At 45.9% G+C, this 14,340-nt stretch overlaps 1 protein-coding gene across 2 annotated transcripts in view; it reads right to left on the minus strand.

Annotated features, from left to right (window-relative positions):
* The window catches only part of FBRSL1 (fibrosin like 1), a 743,463-nt gene extending 731,914 nt beyond the window's left edge, over positions 1–11,549 (minus strand). For both annotated transcript variants that reach the window (XM_084649612.1, XM_084649611.1), the window contains exon 1: positions 11,241–11,549. In XM_084649612.1, coding sequence (XP_084505738.1) covers positions 11,241–11,534 — 294 coding nt within the window. In that variant the 5' untranslated portion in view covers positions 11,535–11,549. The remainder of the gene's footprint in view (positions 1–11,240) is intronic.
* Positions 11,550–14,340: the final 2,791 nt, after the last annotated feature.

A 14,340-nucleotide genomic window follows, 5' to 3' on the forward strand; every position in this document is an offset into this window, starting at 1 on the left:
TAATTATTTTATTTCAGGTTTGACTGATTCTATAAACACCTCTTCACTCCATACTATCTTTAGTGTCTCTCTCCCCCTGTGCATGAGGTCTGGATAGATTCTATAAAAGAAGCTGCACACCCAGTAAAACATTCACACACAAAAAATGCATTCATGATTCCAAGTCAAAGGTATTTATTAGCCAAAATTTACCAGCAGTCAAAGGATAAAACAGCCACCCCACAAAAAATGCTTTAGCTTTGTAGTGTATAACAAAAACACTGCCGTTAACCCACAGTTTTAACAACAGCAGGGAGTAACCAAACTGCAGCCCTTCTGTAGGTCATAAGGCAATTACTGCAATCTAAATTATCCATATATTTCCCCCTGCATGGGCCACCCACCTCCTCTCAAGCTAAGTACTTTCTCATTACACAGGGGTTACTAGTTTGTGGATATGCTTGGGGGGAAAACTGCCCTGATATTAAATAAAAATAAATGAACAGTAGTCTTCTTGTTTGTCATCTATGAAGAAAGTTTGGTCGGGGGGACAAGAGTTCTGTGATAACCAGTCACTAACACTAAATTTCATACTCAGCAGACTCCAAGGTGCACCTGAACATACCAAAGAGACTTCCTGCACACATCTCATTCAAAATTCGGACAGAAAAAGCCATCTCTCTATAGCCCCTTTGCAAAGCATGTCCAGGACATAACAGAACAAAATGAAGTACAGGCCTGTTGACAGTGACCCACAGTCCCCTAAAATAGAATGTTTGACTTCAAATTGCTATCTTTTATGTAGCATGTTGCTGATGTAACTGTACATAGCTTATAAAAGATTTTAAAGCTTTTCATTGAACACAAAGAGACAGACAGGAATGGTGCCATCAGCCCATGTTTTCGCAGCCAATGGCTCTGGGAATCATTCTGATCCCTCCAATCCCCTTATCCATGCCGAGCACTGACCTTGCAGATGCAACTGCTGTTCAAGTTAGTCTTTCCGGCTTGGAGCAAAACGGAACTACAAATGACACAGGCTACGTCTACCTTGAACGACTCAGGAGAGCTGTACACGCACCTGCTTTAGTAAGTGTGTAGGGTCGTTAAGGGTGCCTAAAGTCTTGCTTCTGTGGCAGTTCATTTGAAATAATTAATGAACATGTGAGGTGACTTATGCCAGCCTCTGCTGTTCCCAGCCCACTCCCACTCCTCTTCCTTCCTTCTCCTACGGTACCCAAAAGATCTGGTTGTTTTTCCCACTACTATTTTACTTCCCTGCATTACTGGATGACCCCTGCCCCCAGCAATGCTCTGCAGAGTCCATGACAGTCAGCCTCTCTGAGTCCTTGAAATCTTCTGCCTTCCCCTACCCACACCCTTCCCCATACTCTCCACAGAGCTTGAAATATCTCCCCACCCAGCATTGCCCCGGCCAGACTCAGCTTTGCTTGCACTAATTCACGACCGGTACAACAACACTGGAAATTGTAGCATAGAGAGGTCCCAGCTCTTTTTACCCATCTGTCAGCTAGCCCTGTTCAGAACAGGGTAAAGATCCTTGAGGTCAGTATACATGCCAGCTTTCACCATGCAAGCACAAATAGAGTTGAACTGGTGATGCATGACAGGTGCCACTGTTGCCCACGCAGACAGCCTTTAAAGTTAAGTCACCCAAGACAGACTCTCATTTTAACATAAGCTGAATTTTTTTTTCCTCTTAAAAGCATTTTGAATTAATAGCATGAAGACTGATTCTCCTTTCAGCATTTGAATGGTATTAACAACAACAGCTCATTTGTTTTGGGAAAGAAACAACTTTTTAAAGAGAGAGAACGTACCCAATAAAGCAGAACTCAGACGCCTCACTGTGTGTAAGCAGCCCTGCTGAAACAGTCAACACCCCTCTGTACTACAGCCAAGCCAAGCCAAGAAACAGTTAAATAGCAACAGCCACTTCACCTTCATAAAACTCTTTCATATCTTTACTGTGATTAAACTAGAGGCTTTGAAGTGCAATGCATTGAAAACTGTTCTCACTTACAGCAAGATGTTCACGTACAATAGATACCAGGATGCAAGGCTTCCCTACTGTATTTCAAAGCTTTATTTAAAAAGTCACTGAGCTTGATTTAAGAGCTCATCCCATGTTTCAGTTTTGCTGATACACAACTTGCTCTGAGCAATGCACAAATATTGACTGCCACACTAAGGATACCCGAACAAAGTTCCCCCTCTCCTAAATCACCGTGACAAAGAATGATTTTTAGAAAAAGCTGAACAGTCTTTCTACAGCAATCTTTATCCAAAGGATTCACTTTAGAATCTACATGCATGCAACAACCACCACCAAGTGCAGCAAACTCCACACACCCTACAATGGAGTAGAAAGTATAAATTTTGGTCAAAAACAGCAAGATAAATCCCTAAATTTAAATTCACTGGAATAAGCTATAAGCAACTTCATAACAGTACAACTATGTCTACTACAGGACTGTATCACTTTAACTATATCAGTTTCTAAATTTATATACTTAGTGTGGTACAAAACATCTGTGTCAACCAACTCTGACACAGAGCAAGCCGGAATTCAGTTTAAGAAAATTTCAGGCCGAGAGGGCTAATGTTGCTCTAAATACCCTCAGAATTTTACCTTATCCTTTTCCTGAACACATCATTATGAGACAGAGTTTCTCTCATTTCTTTGAGATAGCCAAGATAAATGGTAAAACTGGTCTTTCATTAGCATACAGGTTTCATAGTAACCACCATGTTAGTCTGTATTCGCAAAAAGAAAAGGAGTACTTGTGGCACCTTAGAGACTAACCAATTTATTTGAGCATAAGCTTTCGTGAGCTATAGCTCACTTCATCGGATGCATACTGTGGAAACTGCAGAAGACATTATATACACAGAGACCATGAAACAATACCTCCTCCCAACCCACTCTCCTGCTGGTAATAGCTTATCTAAAGTGATCACTCTCCTTACAATGTGTATGATAATCAAGTTGGACCATTTCCAGCACAAATCCAGGTTTTCTCACCCTCCAACCCCCCCACACACAAACTCACTCTCCTGCTGGTAATAGCTTATCCAAAGTGACCACTCTCCTTACAATGTGTATGAAAATCAAGGTGGGCCATTTCCAGCACAAATCCAGGTTTTCTCACCCCCCACCCCATACACACGTATTATTTCATGGTCTCTGTGTATATAATGTCTTCTGCAGTTTCCACAGTATGCATCTGATGAAGTGAGCTGTAGCTCACAAAAGCTTATGCTCAAATAAATTGGTTAGTCTCTAAGGTGCCACAAGTCCTCCTTTTCCATTAGCATACAGGGAGCAACAATATAGATTTTACTGGTCCCTTCATTACAAGTCAAATGCATATTAACTGGAACTAGTAAAGATCTATTTTTTTTTTAAATGGGATGCTGTCAGGCATTTTTAAAAAATATATTTTTATAAAACATCCTTTCCTGAGCTACACACACATCACCTTAGACTATTATATGCTAAATAATTTAAAATCACAGTTACCTTTCACTACTTATATGGTTTAAATTTGATTTTTCCTTTGTTTGGTGAACTGATTTTTGTTTAAAGTCTATTCCAGTCAACGTTACGTATGTTCTTTCGCACCAGGTAGAATACCGAAGCGTTCTTGTTGTGAACTCCGCAAGAGAACATTTGTAACTTTCTAAGGGAATTTTTTTTAAAAAAGAAAATATGCATTGAAACTTTTTCCATTCGTCTTAGGTTGTGTGAAAGGGACTGTCACGTTGAATTTGGACCATACACACAGCAAAGTGCAGAACTCAGTGTATCTGCCTCACAAGGATAAAACTGACTCTGCGGCATTTTGTAGCTTCTGTTTCAAAGAATATGAAAAATTTCAAAACCTGATGCTCACCTCAATAAGCCATCTCTTTCTCTGATGAATCTACAAATACAGTAAGTAGCACATACCCAGGTAATACCATAAAACTAACATGATCCATATATGCACCACTGCTTTCATGGAGCAGTCACACCCCATTACAATACACAATCACTCCTGTTGAATGACACACTCATATGCAACAGTATGTCCGTTGATTTCACTGTGTATAGCCAGGTCCACTGAGGAGGTACAGAGTCCCAATAGGGACTGCAGAGCTTGATTCTTACTCATTTCTAGCTCCAAATCATAATTAGGTTTGTACAGAGTCTAAGGGCTTGCCTATGCTGCTCCGCTATAGTGCTTAGTGAAGATGCTACTTATGCCAACAGGAGAGCTTCTCCTGTAGGCGTAGTTACTCCACCTCCCTGAGAGGCAGTAACTACTTCAATGGGAGAAGCGTTGTCTACTGCTGGTATAACTGTGTCGCTTCAGGATGTGGATTTTTCACACCCATCAGGGATATAGTTATACCAAAAATAAGGTCATGGTGTAGACCAGGGCTACATTCCCCCATGTACTATTCAGAATGCATAAAGTTAAGTGCATGCTTAAGTCCTTCCAGAATTGGAGCCTACATTTTTAAAATTTATTTATTTATTTATTGAGATCCAGTATTAACTAGACACCCATTTTTTACAAAATGAAAGTGCACAAAAAGACAAAATGCTTCAAGAGAGGAAGTTACAAATAATGCTACCCTAATAGACTGACTGTACCCATATTTCAGTTCACAAGTTTCAAGGGGGAAAAAAAACAAAAAAACCAAACCAGCATTTCAGCGTGCAAAATTTATGTCAGCCGAATTTCTGATGGGCACCTTAAAGAAGCCTATCAAGAAATAATTATAATAAAATCTATGCTCTCTTTTGATTACTTTATGTCGTCTAAATATTACTTGAAAGCATTTTGCTTTCAAAGGGATTTTTTTTCCTTGCTTGCGGCAGACATTCATTGAGACCACTCATCCCTTAACGGAAGGGGCAGAAGTGCTAAATCTTTAATGAAGTCATCTCTTCTCCAAAGAATGGGCTAGTTAGTTGAGTTAAACAGGTGCTTATAACCCCTCTCCCCAAACTGCAGTAAGTTTGTTTAAAAACGTGGTCCCCTCTCTGCTGCTCATGCTCATTTTACTAGCTCTATAGTCACCTCCGAGTTTTCCCAGGTGGACAAGATCTAATGTAAAAAATAAGCACAAGAAAATATCTTTGGCCTCCTTTTACGTCATAAAGGTGCAAGAAGGCACAAGCTCATTATTCCACCTTTACAGGTCATCTTTCATTGATTTATATATTGCTCTATGGACTGTCACAACGGGCTTGCACAGATCAAAATAAAAAAAAGTTGTCAGCATCTGTTAAATTTTAAAAAAATCCAAAGCTAATCTGACTAGTAGTATCAGACAGTGAAATCTTATCTGTGCCATCAACACACAATTTCCCGGAGCGACATTTACTTTAGCTTGCAATGGTATAAAATAGCTTTCATCGAAGAACTTTAAGCACAGAATGGGGTTCCTATGGAGCTGGGTGTTCAGCACTTCAGTTTTTCCAATTTGAAAATAGTCCAAAAGGATCAGTTATCGAAATGGCAGAAACCAAACTGTCTTCTATGTCAAAACGTTACACGCATGTTCCCAGAACTTGAGTTGGAACAGCATGCTGCATGGTAACATCCAAATGTGCTCATGTAATCCATCCCACTTTGCTTTTACAATTCCTATCCTAGTAACATCACCAAAGAAAGCTACGTATTAGAGCAAGGCTTGACATGGGAATTGCAGAAGCAAAGTGGGGGTGCTGATTTCCATAACAATAATCCAACTCTTCTTTCAGATCACAGCTACTTCATGGCAAGACTAGCGTCCAAGTTCTGTTGGAAAAATTAAGCATTTGGGTGAGTTTCTGAGTGAACTTGAAACTAACTACATCTGTCCACTTTTTACATATATTAGCAATATCGGTTCATCCTTTTGTATTTTTAAATCCATGGAAGAGAAATTATTATAATTAAAGCAGATTTTTAGTATTCATCTGCAAAAAGCAATTAACAGCCATAATTAACCTGCTTTTTTTAATCTTGAAAAGCACACTGCTATGAAAACAGATAATCGAAGACTACTAATAAGTCTGCAGTTAAATCAAAAGTCTAAAGCATCTGAAGTGGAATCTTTAAAAGTACAAGATTTTTTAGGATCATAATTCCTCAAAAAACTGACTTTATAAATTGTCATTAGGCAATTAAACACTAATGAAAGTACTTTAAATGTTGGGAACCTGCCCTTTTAAACATGAGTGCTGCTTTATGGAAAAGACTTCATTACATCACGTTTGAAAACATACGTAAGATATGATCATAAATCAAAGGTTACACAGCTAGGTCAGTGGAACTAGCACAAAACCTTTGGAACAGGAAGTTAAACGCACTGGTTTTATCATCATTAAAAGATCAGAGCAAAGCACAGCGTACAACACACTCGTGGAAACAGCCTTATCAAGACAGAAGCCGAAGGGAAGACCACGCAATTACAGAGTCTACCCAGAAATTTAGCATCACTACTATACTTTCCAACCTGCTAGTCCGAAGTGCAACCCACAACAAGTAACCACCTGGTATCTCTGTTAGATCCCTTCGGAAAGGAAGGTTTGAGAGAACTAACACAATGTTAACCTCTTCAGGGTAGAGACTATCTACCTCTATGGCCCCAACCCTGCAAACACTTAAGTGCGTGCAGCCTCATGACTTCAGTGGGACTACTAACTTGTGTAAAGTTAAGCAAAAGTCTATGTCTTTTCAGGACTGGGAGCTATGTTTTCGCAACACCTAACACAAAGGAGCTCTGATCCCAGCTGGGAGCTACCATAATATAAATAAAAAAATCTTAAATTTTTCTTAAAGAGTTCCAGAGCTTTGTAAAGTTGATAATAAAAGCCAAAGAGCACACAGATATAACATTTACAAAAGCTTTGATTGAACAACTAGTCTCAAAGATCTCATTCATTTACATTCTGATGAAGTTCCCTTTTTAGCATTGTTTTTATACTTGAAAGGAACAAGTATGATCAGAGAGACGAGCCCTTAAATACAGACTCATTCATCTGGTTTTTCTCACTGTGATTCACCAATCACCTTCAAGAATAATTAGCAACTTCATCTAAATGAAATGAATAGATACGAAGAGAGAAATACTCACATATCATATCCATTCATTTCAAGATGCTGTTCAAAATTCCCCTCTGTTTTTAAACATCCCCCCAAGGATTTTCTTCATCCTCCTTCACAGACCACCTCTCACTTTTTCTCTCCCTGCTCATATATTACTGATCTCAATCAGATCACCACTGGTGCAAGAACCTTCTTCTCTGCAGCACGGGTCATCTAAATAGCATTCCTGTCGTTTACAATGTAGTTGTAGCCGTGTTGGTCTCAGGATATTAGAGACAAGGTGATCAGATAATATCTTTTATTGGACCAACTTCTGTTGGTGAAAGAGACAAGCTTTTGAGCCATAAGAACTCCATGTGGCTCAAAAGCTTGTCTCTCTCACTTCCTGTAGCTGTCCATCTTATTCTGCCTCCTCACTGACTCTCCCTTTCAGATTAAAACATTTATCTCACTTGCTTTACCTGCTAGTTAAGTCCCTCTACTATTTCTTTTAAACTCTGAAATTCTATTGAATTCTACTTAATAGTTTGTAAGATAAAGCTGCATTTTACCCTGGGTTTGAGGAGAGATTTGTATTGTGGGTGAAGGATATTTAAGTGCAGATGATGAGCTGGGGTAATTTCAGATTCTTATGCACAGAGAAGAACTGATGGTTTGCTACTGCTTTTTGTTTTGATCTTAGTTGGACTGATTTTTTTTTTTTAACATTATCTGCTTTAAGTTCTCTCTTGAGTAAAGGATACCTAGAACTTGGGATTCCTAAAATGAAGCCACAAGTAGATAGACACATGCAGAGACAACATCATCAGGTACCAAATGCCACTGGCAGCATTCTGTAGAGGTTTAATGAAAATTCAAAGCGCTACTTCTTAAAACTTAAAAAAATTAAATGAAACATCATAAAGTAACTAACTCCCTTGTAGGCAACAGCAAAATTAACTCCTGCCGGGTTCAGAGAGCTGGCATCTTCAGTTCAACATACAGGAAGAGTATATATAGCACCTACATTTACAAGAACATAAGGGTAGTGAGAATTTTTTTGAAGTGGGGAAGGGGATTTCACATTATTTGAGATAAAAAGAAAAAGAAAACCTTACATGCTACATACTTTTCTACCATGAGGTTCTCTCTAGCCATATAGCAATCCGATTTCCCAGGGGAAGCCCACAATTTAGCGAGCCTATTTAACCTAATCACAGGTCACTGTAAAACCAAATGAAAAACAACGCAAAGCAGCAATATGAGAAAGGATCATAATGAAGAACTGCCACATACACAAACAACTGCTCCTTTTTTGGCTTAAAAACGAAAAAAATTAGAAGAAGGCAACATATGTGTGCTGAATATGAAATTTAACCTTTATTCTCTTCATTCTCCTCAAATTTTATATGATTTTTATTTAAGCGGCCATCACAGCATCATTTTTGTCAAAATTTATGCACTGTAAAAGATGCTTCTCCTCAAAACCAGCGGAAGACCACCTGTTGTAGTCAAGTACACTACAGAGTATTGCTTTTTAGTATTCTAAATGACCTTACAGATTCAGTAATTTATCTGGGCATATGTTACTTTAAAGCAGTTTTGTCTTGTTAATTCTTTTTGCTTGCTGCTACATCAGAAATCTGCCAGGCATTATCTTTTGACAAAAACAGCACTGCACTTTTGTGAGAAAAATTCTCACAATGCACAGTAAATTTGTGCGTATTACTGGAATTTATTAAATACACAGATCACTAGGGCTTTCAAAAGTACCTCACATGTGACACGTCTCCCAGTGCAACACATGAAAGAAACAAGCGAATTCTGCTTACACTATTTATTCTGACGAGGCAATTAAAATCTAAAATGAAGTTCATGTACTCTCTTGCATGTTGATAAAGACTGCAGAAATTGATTGCTTCTGAAATCTCACTTTGGATTCCGAGGGGACTGTCCTATAAAGCATCTTTACCATAGTTCATCCCCAAAACAAAAAGGTTTTCAGGGTTGTGGGGTTGTTGTTGTTTTTAATGTCACAGCTCTTCCTTTGTGCGCGATACTATTGCCAGTTTAACATCTGGTTGATTTGATGGCTAATCTGGTACCATGTACAAACCATGAAATGCTCCCCCTCCCCTCTTTTGCCCCTGGAGGGACTGTACCATCATTTGAATTATATTTCCCGATAATGTGCTCATCATGGCAGAAAATTTCCCAAAGAAAATGAATTTTACTTTCTTCACTGACAGCTCTGAGAAACTCAGTGGTTTAATTGGACCTATCTGCTGATGTGTGCTTGACAATGAGCATGCCCAGAAAAAAACCAAGACAGGTCTAGACCATCTGTTTTAAAGCAACACAAAGCTGGATAGTTTGCTCATTATCAACTCAGACAGATATGAGTTGGTTTAAGTGTTAAGATATTATCTCACAACAGTTTCTGCTAAAGGCCATAGAACACCACACATCAGTTTATCATAAATCTTTTCTTTTTAAAACATTCCAGCATTTACACATTCAATATTGCTCAGCAGAGACTTAGCCAAATTTTCTTTTTACACGCATTAAAAGTCAGTTTCCCTGAACCAAAATTTTGCCAGCTCAGTCCCACTGTAGATTTACAGGGCACCATGCATTAGAAACATTCGTTCTCAGAACAGGTCCAGATACTGCTGCTGAGCAAGTTGCCCCCTTCCAAACACCATCACCATTTACCCTCCTAGTAATGAATTCCCAAGCTAAATACTCAGGGATTAGGGATAGAGAGGGGAAATTTAGGTCCAAAAGAGGTGGCAGTTTCTCTTAAGTGTAAAAGGATCATCTTTATGGTCCAAAGAAGTTGGTTCTGATCATCAGCTACTTGTTATAACAGACTTTATAAACACACTGCTAACAAAGTGTGGGTGAGCAGAAAAATCATGGTAGCCACGGGGCCACAAACTATGGGAGAAGGAGCCTGTGTCCCAAGAGATTTGGTCTGGAAATCAGACAGGCTTTTTGGGAAACCTTCTGACAAAATAAGATCTTGATATGTGTGTGTAAACATTAAGAATGCTGTATTGATGTAGGAGAGGGCCAGAGAAACATGTCTAGGATTTTAATTTACTGTAATCCTTGTTAAGAAAGATACTAAAATGGCAGGAAATCCAAAGTATGAATAACCAAATACATTATTCAACGTGCCGTATTAAAAAAATGTGGTCAAGTGAATGAGGACACTATTATTGCTCATATTTATTGAGAACATGGTGAACTATTTTCTTTGATAAATGCCTTTTGATAGAGGTTTTCTCCTACCAACTCAAATTTTCCCATCACACACCCACAAAACAAAAATCAAAAGCCACACAAAGTGCTAGTTTGTCATTGTCCCTCTGAGAATATTAAGTTTCCTGCTTAATTTAGCTCAGACAAGACAAGCAGTATTTGCTCAGCAAATATTGTTTGTGATAAGTTTGACAAGCAATATTTTTGCCAACCTATTAACAGCAAGAAAATATGTACAGTCAATAAGAGATGAAGAATTTGTTCAATTACTTCAAAATTTGGGAATTACAACCAGGGGATTATTATCCATTTAAACATCTCTTTTTCCAGAAAACGTTAAACACTGGCCATTTGCTAACAGTCTCCTGAGAAAGATAAAGTAACATTTTGGCAATACAAATACAAACTTTAAAGGCCTAGAAAAAAATGGTTTTAAGTACTGACTCTACAATTCACAACGTCAGGTGACCGTCAATATACCCTGATGCACAAATATGTTGCATTCCTCCCATCAGATATTTGTCAGCCGATTAAAATCCTAAACAAACATTTAACTTGTCCTGATACTTGATATTAGTTGAAATGGAAAGTATAGGATTACCCACAAATACTGGCCTACAGCAACTTATGAATAGACATACAAGTACTCAAGAAAGACACTGGTGTTCATTTGCCATCCCTTTGACCACATACATACACAGCTCCCCCTCCATTTAAATTCCTTCAGGCTGACATCAGGATTAATGCACACAGGTAATTTACAAGAAGAAAGTTAATTGGTATTTACAATGGGGAGCCTAGATTCAGCGCCTCTATAAAGGTCCCATGCTTTTTCAGGAAACAATACCATTGCTCTGGACCATGAAACATACGAACACAAGAGAACCCATCATTCTGATCTCTTACCTCCAAGGCTTCTAAGGTATTGAAGCTGGCTATAGCAAACCCATCAATTAAATCCTCTTCTTGGGAGCTCGATTCCCGTCTCCTGCGCCTCGGAGGTCTGACATTTCTGGCGGTGGAAGCTTGGTTTGGGGGATTTGTACAGTTTTGGCTTGTATTTTCCTTGCCGGGGCTTTGCTCCTTTTCGGATGCCGAAGAAGGACTTTGATTTCGGGGATCCCTGGCATTAGCTTCCCTTCTCCTCACGCGGTCCCTTTGGGACCTTGATCTCCGGCTTTGCCTTATTTTCCCATCCATTTCCAAAACAGAAAAAGAAAAAGGGAAGGGGGAGATAAAAAAAAAATCACCCCCCCCCTTCCTCACTCACCACTTCCCCTCCCCAACCCCCGAAGCACTAAAAATCCTCCTGTCCAGACCCTCAAAATCCAGAGAGATTATAATCCACAGAGCAAGGCTGGGTGGTGGTGGTGGTGGGAGGAGGAGGGGGGGGGGGGAAGAGACAGAAAAAAATTAAATCCACGGAATGACCTTGACAAAATACGCCCCCCCTCCAAAAGAAAACAGGATTAAAAAAGAAAATCTCAGCCCCTCGGCTTCACACCGGCAGCAGCAGACGGGATCCAGGAGAGCTCGACCCGGCTCGGGATAATCCAGCGGCGGCGGCTCTGCGCCCCCTCCCCCGGGGCAGCGACCGGCTCCGGCCCCCGATCCGCACCGCCAGCAGCCACGGGGGGCGGGGGGTTGCAACAATATCACTCGCTCCGCAACTTTGTTGCAATGAAGAGAGCGAGCGAGAGAGAGAAAATCCCGGTGCAGCCCCCGCCGCCGCCTGCAACCCCTCCTGCCGGGCACGGCTCCCCGCCCCCGGCACGGCTCCCCGCCTGCCCCCGCCCGCCGCCGGAGCACGCACGCCCCCCGCCCCAGCCCGGCCGCCCCCCAGCGCAGCCCCAGCCCCTGGACGCCTCTCAGTCGGCGCGCCCCGGATTCCGCCCCATTCTCCCCGAGCTGGGACGATTAGCACCGCCCGGCCGGCCGCGCATGAGCAGGGCTGCCAGCTGCGCGTCAGTCGCCGGCGCAGGCCCGGCCGTGCCCCGCCTCCCCCGCCCGGAGCCCCCCGGCCCGGCCCGGCCCAGAACCCCGGGGGCGCCCCGCCCCCTGCAGCCCAGAACCCCGGGGAGCTTCCACCACCGCCCGGCCCAGAACCCCGGGGCGCCCCGCCCCCTGCAGCCCAGAACCCCGGGGGCGCCCCGCCCCTCCAGCCCAGAACCCCGGGGAGCTTCCACCACCGCCCAGCCCAGAACCCCGGGGGCGCCCCGCCCCTCCAGCCCAGAACCCCGGGGAGCTTCCACCACCGCCCAGCCCAGAACCCCGGGGGCGCCCCGCCCCCTGCGGCCCAGAACCCCGGGGAGCTTCCACCACCGCCTGGGCTAGAACCCCGGGGCGCCCCGCCCCCTGCAGCCCAGAACCCCGGGGGCTTCCACCACCGCCCGGCCCAGAACCCCGGGGCGCCTCGCCTCCTGCAGCCCAGAACCCCGGGGAGCTTCCACCACCGCCTGGGCTAGAACCCCCGGGGCGCCCCGCCCCCTGCAGCCCAGAACCCCGGGGAGCTTCCACCACTGCCTGGGCTAGAACCCCGGGGGCGCCCCGCCCCCTGCGGCCCAGAACCCCGGGGGCGCCCCGCCCCCTGCAGCCCAGAACCCCGGGAGCTTCCACCACCGCCCAGCCCAGAACCCCGGGGGCGCCCCGCCCCTCCAGCCCAGAACCCCGGGGAGCTTCCACCACCACCCAGCCCAGAACCCCGGGGGCGCCCCGCCCCCTGCGGCCCAGAACCCCGGGAGCTTCCAGCACCGCCTGGGCTAGAACCCCGGGGGCGCCCCGCCCCCTGCGGCCCAGAACCCCGGGGCGCCCCGCCCCCTGCAGCCCAGAACCCCGGGAGCTTCCACCACCGCCCAGCCCAGAACCCCGGGGGTGTCCCGCTCCTTCAGCCCAGAACCCTGGGGAGCTTCCACCACCGCCCAGCCCAGAACCCCGGGGGCGCCCCGCCCCTCCAGCCCAGAACCCCGGGAGTTTCCACCACCGCCCGGCCCAGAACCCCGGGGCGTGCCGCCCCCTGCAGCCCAGAACCCCGGGGGCGCCCCGCCCCTGCAGCCCAGAACCCCAGGGGCCTCCACCACCGCCCAGCCCAGAACCCCGGGGGCGCCCCGCCCCCTGCAGCCCAGAACCCCGGGGGCGCCCCGCCCCCTGCAGCCCAGAACCCCGGGGGCGCCCCGCCCCCTGCAGCCCAGAACCCCGGGGGCGCCCCGCCCCCTGCAGCCCAGAACCCCGGGGGCGCCCCGCCCCCTGCAGCCCAGAACCCCGGGGGCGCCCCGCCCCCTGCAGCCCAGAACCCCGGGAGCTTCCACCACCGCCCAGCCCAGAACCCTGGGGGTGCCCCGCCCCTCCAGCCCAGAACCCCAGGAGCTTCCACCACCGCCCAGCCCAGAACCCCAGGGCGCCCCGCCCCTCCAGCCCAGAACCCCGGGAGCTTCCACCACCGCCCGGCCCAGAACCCAGGGGGCGCCCCGTCCCTCCAGCCCAGAACCCCGGGAGCTTCCACCACCGCCCAGCCCAGAACCCCAGGGGCGCTCAGCCTCTCCAGCCCAGAACCCCGGGGCGCCCCGCCCCTCCAGCCCAGAACCCCGGGAGCTTCCACCACTGCCCGGCCCAGAACCCCGGGGGTGCCCCGCCCCTCCAGCCCAGAACCCGGGAGCTTCCACCACCGCCCGGCCCACAACCCCGGGGAGCTTCCACCACCGCCCAGCCCAGAACCCTGGGGGTGCCCCGCCCCTCCAGCCCAGAACCCCAGGAGCTTCCACCACCGCCCAGCCCAGAACCCTGGGGGTGCCCCGCCCCTCCAGCCCAGAACCCCAGGAGCTTCCACCACCGCCCAGCCCAGAACCCCAGGGCGCCCCGCCCCTCCAGCCCAGAACCCCGGGGAGCTTCCACCACCGCCCAGCCCAGAACCCCGGGAGCACCCCGCCCCCCGCAGCCCAGAACCCCGGACGCGCCCCGCCCCTCCAGCCCAGAACCCCAGGAGCTTCCACCACTGCCCGGCCCAGAACCC

This window comes from Lepidochelys olivacea (genome assembly GCF_965140295.1).
Source record: "Lepidochelys olivacea isolate rLepOli2 genome assembly, chromosome: 15".
Taxonomy (NCBI): Eukaryota; Metazoa; Chordata; order Testudines; family Cheloniidae; genus Lepidochelys; species Lepidochelys olivacea.